The 14341-nt window shown below is 35.0% G+C and overlaps 3 protein-coding genes across 7 annotated transcripts; all 3 read left to right on the forward strand.

The window, feature by feature from the left end:
- Nucleotides 1–617: 617 nt before the first annotated feature.
- Nucleotides 618–4250, forward strand: LOC107797346 (uncharacterized). 4 transcript variants are annotated; one of them, XM_016620227.2, is made up of 8 exons: nucleotides 618–745; nucleotides 956–1021; nucleotides 1806–1837; nucleotides 1922–2084; nucleotides 2285–2491; nucleotides 2977–3067; nucleotides 3163–3324; nucleotides 3846–4250. In XM_016620227.2, exons 1-8 carry the CDS (start codon nucleotides 731–733, stop codon nucleotides 3995–3997), a joined length of 888 nt encoding a protein of 295 aa, XP_016475713.1. In that variant the 5' UTR covers nucleotides 618–730; the 3' UTR covers nucleotides 3998–4250. The 4 variants fall into 4 exon arrangements, with proteins under 4 accessions (XP_016475713.1, XP_075095547.1, XP_016475711.1 ...); XM_075239446.1 differs by having other exon boundaries at nucleotides 631–755; XM_016620225.2 differs by lacking the exon at nucleotides 618–745 and having other exon boundaries at nucleotides 810–1021; nucleotides 3852–4250.
- A 1801-nt stretch (nucleotides 4251–6051) lies between these two features.
- LOC107797342 (B3 domain-containing protein Os01g0234100) lies at nucleotides 6052–8940 on the forward strand. The gene is made up of 8 exons (XM_016620221.2): nucleotides 6052–6199; nucleotides 6327–6395; nucleotides 6535–6569; nucleotides 6662–6812; nucleotides 7061–7267; nucleotides 7542–7632; nucleotides 7763–7894; nucleotides 7978–8940. The coding sequence occupies exons 1-8, from the start codon at nucleotides 6143–6145 to the stop codon at nucleotides 8709–8711; spliced, it is 1476 nt and encodes a 491-aa protein (XP_016475707.1). The 5' UTR covers nucleotides 6052–6142; the 3' UTR covers nucleotides 8712–8940.
- Nucleotides 8941–9044: 104 nt separating this feature from the next.
- On the forward strand, nucleotides 9045–12080 carry LOC107797343 (B3 domain-containing protein Os01g0234100-like). 2 transcript variants are annotated; one of them, XM_016620222.2, is made up of 7 exons: nucleotides 9045–9677; nucleotides 9809–9877; nucleotides 9983–10017; nucleotides 10108–10258; nucleotides 10349–10555; nucleotides 10839–10929; nucleotides 11032–12080. In XM_016620222.2, the coding sequence occupies exons 1-7, from the start codon at nucleotides 9621–9623 to the stop codon at nucleotides 11757–11759; spliced, it is 1338 nt and encodes a 445-aa protein (XP_016475708.1). In that variant the 5' UTR covers nucleotides 9045–9620; the 3' UTR covers nucleotides 11760–12080. The 2 variants fall into 2 exon arrangements, with proteins under 2 accessions (XP_016475708.1, XP_075094123.1); XM_075238022.1 differs by lacking the exons at nucleotides 9045–9677; nucleotides 9983–10017 and having other exon boundaries at nucleotides 9741–9877; nucleotides 11032–12077.
- The last annotated feature ends 2261 nt before the right edge of the window (nucleotides 12081–14341 follow it).

The raw sequence follows: 14341 nt of genomic DNA on the forward strand, positions 1-14341 counted from the left end.
TGCATTTGGTTTGATATTTCATTAGAAAGAAAAATCTAGTGATGCGTGAAGCAATTAGTTAGTTCGCTAGTAGTTTCAATCTTTTTGTTGAACTCTGATATTGTAATTCTCATTCGTTGAGAAGTGTATCATTTTTGTTTAATTTGGATATAGTTTTGAAGAATAATCCCTATTTGTTTAACAATCCCTATAGTTTTACTGTTATAATATAATGGTCTTTTGCGAAAGTTTATTATTGCAGTAATAAAGCAATAATTCTACGTACTAATTAATAAGCTCTCTTTCAATCCTCGTTATAAGAATATAGTTCATCAATTAACGTAAAATAATTCGCTCACTTATAAAGAAAATGTCACAATAAGTTTTAGGGATAGATGCATATACTTCTTTGAAATTTTAGCTTATGACACATTTCTTTTATTATTTCAAATCTTTGTATATCGCATTTTAATATTATGAACAAAATGGTTTTTTAGAAAAAAAGATAATTGGACTCATATATATTTATAAAGTCGGTTGATATCATTCAATTTCTTTCCATAATATCCATGCAAATAACAAATGTCAATGAAGAATTCAAATTAAATTACAAATTAAAAATAAAGATACAAAAAGAAATGAAGCAGTAAGATTCATGTTCGGATCCATCTCTTCGTCAACTGCCTCGTTTGAATCTGTCAGCTACAAGAAAAAAGGAAAAAGAAAGTTGCCCAAAAAAGGAATTGTGTGAATGCAATTTGATGAGGTGAATGTCGGTGTAAGATTGTTCTTTGACCTCAACCAATTTCAATTTACACCTTTAAAGTTCTTTCTCATTTGTGGAGAGAATATATCTCTTGTCAAGCCTTTCAAATGAAAGCTCCCAAATCTGAATATTTGATCTTAATTTTAATGAGAACAAACGTCTAATTTTCATATGTATTTATATTTAACATTCATATTTGTTTATGGTCAGATCAAGAAGACAGGACCTCAAGTAATGAAGGACATGTCATTGGGACTCCAAGGAACGCATAAGCAAGTGAGCAAATTTAATTCTGTATTTTCTACTTTTTCTTTATCGTTTTTTTTGGTTGCCTTGGGGATTGCAATAGCCTATGGATTGACAGTTACGTTGAATCGAAGAGGTTTCCCATGACGCTTACGTTACGAAAATCTCAATATCTGAATAGGAGGGGAAAGTTAGGGACCATAAAGATCGGGTGCGTGTGACAAAACTGTAAGAACCTAATGTTTGAGTCAGAGCGGACAATACCTTTTAGGCCTAGACCATGGAAAGTGGTACCAGAGCCGGTACTTTTCTTAATATGATGATTTGGCAAACCTTAGCAAGGATACTATGTTCATAAAGGTGTAAGTATAATAGCCTGCAGATTGTTGATGGTTGAACTTGAAAGGGGTCACTCTAAAGTTTGATCGTAATCCAAGAGGAATGTTAGGGATCATAATAGCCGAGTTTAGAAATTCAACTTGAGAAACTTTTTGGGTGTTAAGTTAAAAAAAGGAAAAGGACAACCTTACAAGGGTCTAATTGTACGCAGTTTTACCCTACATTTCTATAAGAGGCTGTTTCCATGGCTCGAATCCGTGACCTGTTGGTCACAAGGTAGCAACTTTACCTGTTATGCCAAGGCTCCCCTTCAAAGGGAAAAACGCCGTGAAGGCTAAAGGTTGGACCAGAGCGAAGAATACTTTGGCAGGGAGAAATATTTTTAAAATGGAAACACCGAAAGTGTATGCATGTGATACTTTCAGTTTTCATGTATTCCTCTTTCTACATCTTAGCGCTGTAAATTCCTTTTCAGGTTTTTTGTAAGAAGTCCAAGAAACGTCGAAGGTTCGTTATTCAACCTCTTATACTTTCTCTCCTCAACCTGAACTTTGATTTTAAATTTACTGAGCTGCTTATATGATGTTTTAGCTGTAAAAAGAAAATGGCAATGATGCAAAATCTTTATGGTCGATTTGATTTGGCATCATCTGCCAAATATCGAGCAGAGGAGGTTCAATCAAGATTGAGCACTAAATATCCAAGCTTTATGAAGCCAATGATCAGATCAAATGTTACTGCAGGTTTCTGGCTAGTAAGCACCAATCTATACTCAAATTCAAGAATTTCATAAATTTATAGAGTATAACTCATATATACCGACACTATAAAGAAATTTTACACTATGCTATAAAAATTACCTGCAATTAGCCTTAAGTAACCTGATAGTATAATTAGTGTTTTGTTATTTGAATATGCTAAGTGATTGATTTGCTTCATTTTTTCTTGTCGCAGTCTCTTCCAAGGTTTTTCTGCCAGTTACATTTGCCACGCCATGATACAACTGTAACTTTGGTAGATGAAAGCCAAGAAGAGTACAAAACAAAATATCTTGCTGAGAGGAATGGACTTAGCGGCGGATGGCGGGGTTTCTCACTAGCACATAACTTAGTGGAGGGAGATGTTTTAGTTTTTCAGTTGTTCAGATTCTGCAGATTGAAGGTCAGAACAAATTAAGAATCTTCCTTCTGTAATTCTCTAGCAATATGGTGCATGCTGCTATTCATTTGGTTGGATGGTTTGTGAATGAATAGAGCTCAGTGAATTGAGAGATCTACATATTTCTTTCAACTGAGAATTATGTAAATGATGAATTAGAGTTATTGAATTGGAGCTAAAACATAACTTTTCTGTAGATTGTTCTCTAATAAAGTTGCTGGTAAAGTTGTTGTCATGTGACAAGGAGGTCATGGGTTCGAGCCGTGGAAACAGCCTCTTGCAGAAATGCAAGGTAAGGCTGCGCACAATAGACCCTTGTGGTCCGCCCTTCCTCGGACCTCGCGCATAGCGGGAGTTTAGTGCATCGGGCTACCCTTTGTTCTCTAATATGTTTTTGAGTTTAACTTTTATACATTGACAGTGTAAAACAATTTACTACTCCAGTATGTTTTCGAAGTTTCTTGTTCATTGATGTCCACATTGTGCAGGTATATATAGTCAGAGCCAATTATTTGGCTGAAGTTGATGCCGCACTTGTTCTTCTGCATTTAGATGCCCACCAAAAACAAATTGATCCTGGTCTGTTCTGCTACCCTGAGAAGATATCTTTTCCCTGAATAATTCCGTCTCTCTTTTGTTTGCCATTATTCTTGTGTTGATGTGTGGAAGAGCAGTGCACCAAATGCAGGATAATAGAAGTACGAAACAAGCTGGAATCAAGCGTCAAAGATTTTCTTCACAACAAGAAGAGGATGATTATTCTGCAGAAGAAAACATGTTGCACAAACATAGTCATCCAAGGATTACGTTCAAGGATCTTGACCTGCCTTCAAAAGGTTCCAAACTTGATACATTTTGCTACATCTGATTACTTCTGGTTTTACCTCAACAATTTGCTCCAGAATTACCTGAAAATGGACAACTTTCCTCTTACACTATACTTCAGGGTGTACTAAGCCTGTTTCAATAACTTAGGGCTCGTTTGGTACGAGGGATAAAGGATAATTAATCCAAGGATTAAATTTGAAATGAGTTTATCCCCGGGATTATAGTATTTTTTTATTCTTATGCGAGGGTAGGATAACTCATCCCGGGATAACTAATCATTGGATAACTTGTTGTGTTTCCCAACCAAACAAACTCTTAGAGGTAGATTAGGAAAAATGTATCCGCACTAGCTGTTTACACCAAATCAACGGATACACAAATTGACATTATAATTTCCTCATGGTTAAATGATATACATTCTCACCTTATTTGTCACACTAAATGTTAAATTGTATATTTACACTAGGTGTAAGTAAATATATATTTTCTGATAGATCAGCATCTTCTCAAGTATATCATTTTTGATTAGCTGCAGGACTTACCTACGAAACTCTTAGCATTGTGGATGCTGTAAAAGCAAGCAAAATTAATGACCCTTCATCCTGGAACACAAGGCCAACCGAACTTGAGCAGTTAGAGATCAGATCCTTTTCGTGTGGGTACTCCATTGAACCAGCTTAACCTTGTCCATTTAGGCCGTGAATGTGGCCGATAACTATAGAGTTTAAGGTTATACATATGTGTAATTTAAGTTATAGCAAGTTGTTGTTTATTTTCCAAGTTACTATATTAGGCTTATACACGAGTTATATGATGATAGGATAAACATAAACTCTGCACTATATTTAGTTGACCAACTTTTGGAAAGACATATATTTCTTATATTAGATTTGTATTTACGTGATACAGTGACAATTATAATACCATTTCTTCATTTTGGTGAAAGGTCAGTCGATACGGTACGGTACGATATTTAGACATTTCGATTTGGTATTTTCGATATTCGGTTTCTTAAAATGCTATACCAATACCGTACCTAATTAAAGTCGGTATGGTTCAATTTTTCTCCTTTCGGTTTCGGTTTATTCGGTTCGGTAACTTCGGTTTATTCAGTTTGAATACTAACTAGTGCATAGAGTCATAGACGGTAATATTCTTAATTAAAGTATTCGAAAGTACAAAACTAAAAATATTTGTTGACAAAAGTTTTGTCCAAAACCAGCAACCAACCCTGAGAGAGAAAACTGTACATAAAAGAATAAATTTGATCATTAGAAATGTCTTGTTACTTGATTAGAGTTAATTGATGAACTTAGAGAATAAAGGAAGGTAAAATTTTAGATTTCTTATATTTATGTTATAACTAATAATATGTGTATTGTGTAATATAATATATATTTTGGTACGGTATCGGTATTTCGGTATTTTATTTTAAAATACCAAATAACATACCTAATACCAGTTTTTTTTAAAAACTTAAACCAAATACCATATCGAATACCAAAATTTTCGATTTTGATACGGTAATTCGATATTTATCAAATTATGCACGACCCTACTTTGGTGTAATGCTATCACACGATTTTGTTTTTACAATTATTAAATTTAAGGTATAAGTGTAGATCAATTCCAGTAAAATGTTATAATTGCTCATAGTGACATCCTTCATTGAGTAAGCTGTTATTCATTCATGATTCTTCAAAATTATAAGAGTATTGTCTAGGTCAAGAGTATTATGTAAAATAATTTTTATTAATTTAAACACGTTTTAAATTTTACATCATATATCTAGTCTTCAATATAATGAACCAAATCTCCGGCAAAAAATGGGTATATGTACATAGTTGTCTCGTGATTATAACTCAAGGTATTACAAATTCCCTATGTTAAGTTAGTAAAATCAAAAAAGTGAAGGGTCATAAGCCTTCTCCAAGCTGAAAAATATTTTTTTTTTTTTTAAAAAATAATTTTTTTCCCGAAGTTAAGTGTTTGACCAAGCTTTTAAGAGAAAAAAGTGCTTCTGAGGAGAAACATAAAAAAAATAGTTTTTTCCCATAAGTATTTTTTGAGAAGTATTTTTGAGAAAAATATACTTAGAAGTATTTTTGAGAAAAATATACTTAGAAGTACTTTTTAAAAGTTTGGTCAAATACTAATTGCTGCTTAGAAATATTTTTAAATTAATTAGTCAAACATAAATTATTTTTCGTCAAAAATACTTTAAAAAAAATAATATTTCTCAAAATAAATTAATTTCTTAACTTACTGGCTATACGAAATAAGAATACAAAATGGTGAAAAACACATTGGTAAAAGGAAACAAATCATTCCATACCTAGTATTTACCAGCTATAGTACTCTGTCAACCGATTCAAATTTTGGCTCCAATTAGGCCTATTCTCACTTCTCCCAAACAGCCATGTCACACTCCACTATTCAATTTCTTTTCTAGATAAATTAAGGCTTCGTTTGTCCGTAATTTTTTTTCTTTTTTTTCAATTTTTATTTTGTAAAATGTGTTTGTTCATAAATTTTGTAAGTTTTTAAAAGGTTTTAAAAATAAATTTTTCAAAAAAAATTACTTTTTAAATAATTTTTCAAGTAAATACATATCCGAACATAATTTCAAATTCGAAATATTATTATTTTTCAATTTAACTCAAAATACAAAAATTATACAGTAATTTTTATGTACAAACGCCTGGCGAAAAGATTTAACCAAACGGTCTATTTCTTCACCACTATCTCCTTTTTCTCTAGTTTCCTCCATCACAAACAAAACGTGGCACATTTTTCTGAAGGTTTGAGCAAACACTTGTAAACAATATGGCGATCTCAGCTATGTATTCCTCCAAAAAAAGCCCTCTTCTTTCTTCTTCAAAGGTTCATTCCTTGTCTTATTTTTATCATTTCAAGTTTTAAATATTTTCTTCTGAATATTTCTGCCTGTTCTTTTGCTTAAAATGGTGCCCTCATATTTATTTAATCTCCCATTCTATGACTTAACCAGAAAAAGGCACTAGAAATCAAGAAAAAGTTGCTAAGGAAAAGGGCTTTGGGTCCTTGTAATACCTACAAGGTGAGAATTATTTTCTACCATCTGTATTGATAAAAAAAAAAGTACCTTTTTATATTAGTTTTTCCTTCACATGTAACATCTTTTTAAAGTGAAAATCAGTTTTAAGCTAATGAAATGTACTTGAATATTTCTTGAGCAGGGGAAAAATGGAGATAATAAGAAGGTCCAAATACGGTCAGTTGGAAAAAAAATGCGAAACTTATTTTTAATAAATTTCATGTTTTTGTTATCTTTCTAATAATGCTTTTGATTCTTGATTTTATTAGCCCTGAAAAGAAGGTAAACAAACCTAGCACTGTTGATGCAAACTCATCTGCTATGCTGCGGGCTGAAGAAGTTCAAGCAAATTTGCCCTCTCAATTTCCTAGTTTTGTCAAGTATATGCTCCCTTCACATGTCACTGGTGGATTTTGGTTGGTAAGTCAAATATTTTATTAATGGAAATGGAATCAGAACTAAATTGGAACTTATGTTGGTACTATTAGTGACGAATTCAAGATTTAGAGTCAGCCAAAGTTTTACTCTTTATATATGTGCTGATATCTTTTTCACATGCATATATGTAATCTGAGATAGACGCAGTAGGTTCTGTCGACCCAACTAGCTCTAGTCTAGATTCATCACTGGGTGCTATAGTTTTACTTTGTGATACTTTGATACAACAGGGTTTTCCAAAGAAATTTTGTGACTACCATTTGCCAAAGCGTGACGACACTGTTGTTTTGGTGGATGAGGATGAACAAGAATATGCTACCAAGTACCTTGTTGATAAAACTGGATTAAGTGGTGGTTGGAGGGGTTTCTCCATTGCCCACAGCCTGGTTCACGGGGATGTCTTGATCTTTCAATTGATCCAACTATGCAAATTTAAGGTAACACCTTTAAAGTGCTGAAGTGTGGTAACTTTTTTTCCAGTGGCAAGACTCATATTTCGGATTGTGCGTGTCATTCTAAAGGGGTGGATGCTAATATTATCTGTACTTTCCATGTTTATCTAATGTCCCCAAAGGGATGGTATGCAATTATGTACTTCTGAGGAGGTCCGATTGACAGAGCTTGCTTTTTATTCCTCGACTCGAGATCACTTTTGTTGAGTACTAATTCAATGTCTTAAGCGATGATCTAATTATTATTTCCCCTGTTTAGGTGTATATAATAAGAGAAAGTACCTTGGCAGAACTTGATGGTGCTATTAGCCTTCTAAATCTGGATTTTCATGCTAAACCAATCAAATCTGGTATAGTCACAAGCACCAGTTTTAATTTTATCACTATCCATTTGTTATGTACTACTTGAACTTTACCACTTTGGTTTCCGGACTTTCTATTTGCTGATATTATTTCGCATGGATCAAATTGAGGACTTAGAAATTTGTGAAGCAAAAGAGCAGAAGTACTTGGAGCCTCCTGTCCTAGATACTCATCAAGATGACAAACAAGAAATTGATGGTGCTATTAGTCTTCTAAAACTGGATTTTCGTGCTAGACCAATCATATCTGGTAAAGTCAAACAATAGTTTTAGTATCTATCACAATCAATATATACCACTCAAACTTTCTATTTGTTGATATTTTCTCAATAGATCAAGATGAAGAGATGAAAATTTGTGAAGCAAAAGAGGAGAAATACTTGGAGCCTTCTGTTATAGATATCGATCAAGATGACCAAAATGTAGAAGCCATGCTGCTAAAAAACTCGGACCAAGGGCCTGCATCAGATCAATGTGGAAACAATAGTGACAATAGCTCTGAAGTTTTAGGCATTAGATTTTCTGAATCAAGACTTGAATTCAAAGATATGAAGGTTTTTTCTGGTTTTAACATTCTTATAGATAGTTTGATCATAGACTCCGAGATCCCTGCACACATTCGGACCAAGTACTACGAGCTTTGCTGCACTCAGAAGTCATTTCTCCATGACCATTTACTTGGTGGCCTGAACTGCAAGCTAGCTGCTGGAATGATCACAGAAACTGTGAACATTGCTGATGCCATTAGAGCTTCCAACATTTCGACCTCTCGTGATTATCTTGAAACTTGGAACAGTACGTTGAAAGGGTTCGAGTGTTTAGGCATGGAAGTTGGATTTTTACGTGCTAGGCTTAATAAGCTTGTTAGCCTATCAAGTGAATCACAACAGATTCTTGAATCAAAGAGAAATGAACTAGCTGAAGCCAAAGAGGAAATGAGGAATCTTGAAACTAAGCTTTTGAAGGTGAAACAGGTGATAAAGAATCTAGATTCTGAAATTGAGTTAACAACTAAAGACACCAGTTTTGAGATCAAGTACAAGGCATTGGCAGCTGTTCCATGGTGAAAAGGGAGTACTAGTTAGTTTGGCGAGTAGCTCTCATGTTTTTAAAGATGGGTCTCTATAAGTTTTTGTGAATTTACACGGTTCATCATATCCCTTTTCTAGTGTAATTGGGGAGTAAAATTTTTGTAAATTGTTAACAAGCTTAGTAGCTTACTGTTTAGTCTGAGATAGAGTCTGACTAATATGTGGAACGAGACCTACAAGCGTATACGTTTCTTTTTTCATGTCACATCTCATTGGTTGTAGTAAAAGGTGTTTTTTTTATAGTGATAATGCTCTCAGAAAACTAATATAATAAGTATTGTATCTTCAGAATTGTAACACTCCCTAAGCTACTAATATGGTTTCCCCGTAGCAAGTTCGTCACATAGCTATAGAAACTAATCCCAGAAAACTAGCTATATCTTCAGAATTATAATCTCAGAATTATAATCCCAGAATAATTTAGTTCCCATATCAACCCCTAAAATAATAGGTCCAAGAAAAGTTACTTTCTCATAGCAGTATTAACAATTCTCCTTCTTAGCATATCAAATCATAAAATGAAAAGGTTTGAAACTTTTTTGAATACCATTTACCCCAAACAAGTATTGGCCAGGAATATAAAAGGGTGAAAATAGCATTTCTTTTAAATAGCATTGGGAAAAGGAAACAAATCATTCCATAACTAGTACTCTGCCAAGTGATTCAAAATTTGGCTCCAATTTGGCCTCTTAATTGTCCCAAACAACCATGTCACATCTCCACTTCAAATTCTTTTCTAGAAAAAGTAAAAGACAAGTATTTTAGCCAAACGGCCTATTTTCTTCATTCACCACTGTCTCCTTTCTCTACTTTCCTTCATCACAAACAAACAAAAAATATACTCCACATTTTCTTAAGTGTTGGAGCAGACACTTATTAACAGAAATGGCAATCTCAGCTATGAATTCCTCCAAGAAAAGCCCTCTCCTTTCTTCCTCAAAGGTTCTCTCCTTCTCTTATTTTATTCCTTTCAAGTTTCAACTTTTTTTCTTTCTTTCTGAATATCAGCATAATCTTTTGCTTATAATGATGGCCCCATGTTATATTCTTCTCCCATTCAACGGCTTAATCAGAAAAGGGTACTAGAAATCAAGGAAAAACTCCTCAGGAAAAGGGCTTTGGGTCCAAGTAAAACCAACAAGGTGAGAATCATTTTCTACTCCTTGTGTTGATAAAAAGAAAAGTATCCTTTTAAGGTGATAATCAGTTCAAAAACTAATGAATGTACTTGACAAATACTTGAATAGGTGAAAAATGGAGACACTAAGAAGCTTCGAATATGGTCAGCGGAGAAAATGCATAATGGTTTATATATTAGATTTCCTGGACTTGCTATTTTTCTGATAATGCTTTTGATTCTTGATTTTACTAGTCCTGAAAAGAAGACATACAAAACTAGCACTGTGGATGCAAACTCATCAGCCATGCTGCGGGCCGAAGAAGTTCAAGCAAATTTGCCCTCTCACTTTCCTAGTTTTGTCAAGTATATGCTCCATTCACATGTCAGTCGTGGATTTTGGTTGGTAAGTCAAATTCTTTATCTTGATAGAATTAGAACAAATTGAAACTTTTCTTGGTGATATAGTCTTTCTTTTGATATTTTGGTACAACAGAGTTTCCCAAGAAAATTTTGTGACTCTTATTTGCCAAAGAATGATGATACTGTTGTTTTGGTGGACGAAAATGAAGAAGAATTTGCTACCAAGTACCTTATTGATAAGAACGGATTAAGTGGGGGTTGGAGAGGTTTTTCCATTGCTCACAACCTGCTTGAAGGGGATTTCTTAGTCTTCCAGTTGATCCAACCCTGCAAATTTAAGGTAACCCTTTAAAGTACTTAAAATTATGGTTATTTTGTCCTAGGTAAAGCAAGAATCATTTTTCGATTTGTTCATGTCATCCTAAAGTGACCATGCTATTGCGTACAATAGATACAATGTAGTTCGGTCTTTTTCCACACCCTGCCCATAGCAGGAGTTGGTGCATTGGACTACCTTTTTATCTGTAGTGACAATGCTAATATTCTTTAGTATGTTCCAATTTTATTATGTCCCCAAAGGGACAGTAAAGCAATGGTCTAACTGTTGTTTCCCCTATTTTTAGGTATATATAATAAGAGAAAACAACTTGACAGAAATTGATGGTGCTATTAGTCTTCTAAATCTGGATTTTCATGCTAGACCAATCAAGTCAGGTATAGTTACAAACACTAGTTTTACTTTCTATCAAAATCAATCTGTACTACTTGAACTTGACCATTTAGAAAACCTTTCTATATGCTTGTTATTTCACATAGATCAAAGTGAGGACATGAAAATTTGTGAAGCAAAAGAACAAAAGTACTTGGAGCCTCCTGTCCATCAAGATGTCAAACAAGAAGAAGCCATATTGATACCCGACTCAGACCAAGGCCCTGCATCAGATCAATGTGGGAGTGATAGCGATAATGGCTCTGAAGTTTTAAGCATTAGATTTTCAGAATCGAGACTTGAATTCAAAGATGTGAAGGACTTCTCTGGTTTCAACATTCTTGTGGATGGATTGATCATAGATGCTGAGATTCCAGCACACATTCGGACCAAATACTACTATCTTTGCTGCACTCAGAAGTCATTTCTCCATGAGCATTTACTTGGTGGACTAAATTGCAAGCTAGCTGCCGGAATGATCACTGAGACTGTGAATATTGCTGATGCCATTAGAGCTTCCAAGATTTCGATCCCTCGTGATTTTCTTGAGACTTGGGACAATACATTGAAAGGGTTCGAGTGTTTAGGCATGGAAGTTGGATTTTTACGTGCAAGGCTTGGTAAGCTTATTAACATGTCATGTGAATCAGATAGCATTCTTCTGTCAAAGAGAGTTGAACTAGCTGAAGCAAAAGAGGAAATGAGGAATCTTGAAGAAAAGGTTTTGAAAGTGAAACAAGTGATACAGAAGTTAGACTCTGAAATTGAGGCTTTAACATTAAAAGACACGAGTTTTGAGCTCAAATTCAAGGCACTGGCAGCTGCTCCATGGTAAAGATTTCCTTCTGAAAAATGTCCTGATTAATATTAGCATATAGTTAGTTTGGCAAGAAGCCATTTTTAGGTTCCTAGGAGGAACATTTAACTATTCTTAAAAGATGGTTCTTTGCTAGTTTTTGTGGGGTTACACGGTCCATCATATCGCTTTTATAGTGTAACTGGTGATTTTTTTGTAAATTGCTGACAAGCTTACTGTTTCATGTCACACGAGTTTGGACTCGCTTTGTAGCACCCCGAAAAATTTCGAAGTACTTAAGCGCTATTAATAAAGTTGATGTGCGCTAATTATATTATTTTGTGTGCAGACGAGGTCTATTAATTTGATGGATATCAATTGGATATGATAATAAGTGTACGAGTCATATTATAAGTGATGTGGGGTCTAAGGAGAGCCCTAAGTCTAAGTCAAATTGGAAATTATATGATGGACTAAAGTTCCAAATGAGTACGCACAAGATCAAACTTTGGACGAGTATATCCACATATATATATAAGGAGTTATGTGATGTAAAACCTATCAAATGAAAGATCATTGAGTCTAATTTCTAACGTTTCAAACCGTTTGTCATTTGGACATTCCTACAAAAAGTTATGACCAAATTACCAAAGGCTGGCGGAGGAGCCTGCGGAGAGGCCGCGTCCGAAAGAGAGGCTGGCAGTGAATTGCTGCCATAGTGTTCAGGTCTGCATCCGAGCTTCAAAGAGGGGAGTGAAGTGGGGATGTGAAGCATCCAGGTCCGTATCTGAAACCCAGAAATCTGGGCCTATAAATATAAGGCCAGGGGAGGGGAGTATTTTGTGTATTTAGGGGTTAGGGTTCTTGAAGTGAATGGGCGATTTTGAGCTCAAATCAAGTCCAATCAACCAAGGTAAGTTGTTAATGATGTTTTGGGTTGATTATTACTTAATATACATGAGTTCTAACATCATTCTTACATCCAAATACTAGATTTCTTCATCAAATCCTCAAGAACACAAAAATCACCAAAATTGTGATTTTTCAAGATTTATCTGCTAGAGGTAATTCCAATGCTTCAAACTCGTTTATTATGAGTAGTTAGAAGTATTTGAGGCATTTCTTACAAGTTTTAATGGTTGAAGGATTGGATTATAAAACTCTAGTTCATGGCATGAATAGTATTTTTGAGAAAATAAGAGAGAAGATGAATGGTAATCTTGACGATGAAATTTATGAATACAATGAACCTATGGAAATAATTGTTAGCAAAAGATGGAAGTGATCAACTAAGTAATCACCCGAATTGTATATCTTGCAAGTGTTGATTATGGATGCCACGATCCAAAATCTAACCATGCTCGTGATGGCACCTATCGTGTTACAAGGCAAGCCTACTTCCCAAAATATTACTACTAAACCGATTATAAGAATTTAATAAAACATTTCAACATTTAAATTTTTCATAAACTAAATCAACTCTAAATATAATATAGAAAAATACGGAAACGAGCCCCAAACATCGGGGTGTCACTAAGTCATGAGCGTCTAAAACTATAAACTAAGATATATAAACTGTCTAACTGTCCGAAAGAAGAAATGACAAAAGGAGTAACAAGGTCCTGCGGACGCTAGCAGCTACCTTGCAATCTCCACAGATAGCCGGCCTGAACTCAACGATCGTCGCGCTCTAACTCACCTGGATCTGCACATAAAGTGCAGGGTATAGTATCAGTACAACCGACTAAGTAGTAACAGAAATAACTAAGGAACTGAGCAGTAGTGACGAGCTAAGTAAAACAGTCCAATTATTTATTTTCACAATTTAAAAATAAACAGAAATAAACAGGTAAATTCCATAACTCAGTAAATACATCAAAGAAGTTTAACAGATAAATGCAGCAACAACACAAATAAATACAACCTCACATCAGTGTCACTCCATCACTCATCACTCGCACTCAGCACTCAATAGTCAAAACACTCAACACTCTACGCTCACTAGGGGTGTGTGCAGACTCCGGAGGGGCTCCCAAAGCTCAAGCGCTAAGCACGGACAACTCACGTGCCATCATATCAATACCTGGATCTGCACGGTCAACTCACGTGCTACGCGAACAACTCACGCGCTATAGTATCAATACCTGGACCCACACGGTCAACTCAAATGCTACGCGGACAACTCATGCGCTATGGTATTAATATCCTCACAACCAGGCCCTCGGCCTCACTCAATCATGTACCTCACTAGCCTCACCATCATCAACAAATAAGGGAACACAGCCCACATCAAGTATCACAATATATTAACAAATAATAGAGACTGAGGTAAACATGTACAATAATTTCTATGACTGAGTACAAATAATGTGAGCATGAATAAAGCCTAAGCATGATCTCTAACATGAGGGCAAACAAGTTCAACAACAAGTAACTACGTAAACACAGATGATGGCCATGAGGCCTCACAAGACGGACCAAGTCTCAATCCCTTGAGGTATACACCTACACGCCTGTCACCTAGCGTGGGTATCACCTCTAAACAGTCACACAATATCAAATTCTCCGGGTTTATACCCTCAAAGCCAGAGTTAAAACTGTTATTTATCTTAACAGCGTAA

This window comes from Nicotiana tabacum, chromosome 19 (assembly GCF_000715075.1).
Source record: "Nicotiana tabacum cultivar K326 chromosome 19, ASM71507v2, whole genome shotgun sequence".
Taxonomy (NCBI): Eukaryota; Viridiplantae; Streptophyta; class Magnoliopsida; order Solanales; family Solanaceae; genus Nicotiana; species Nicotiana tabacum.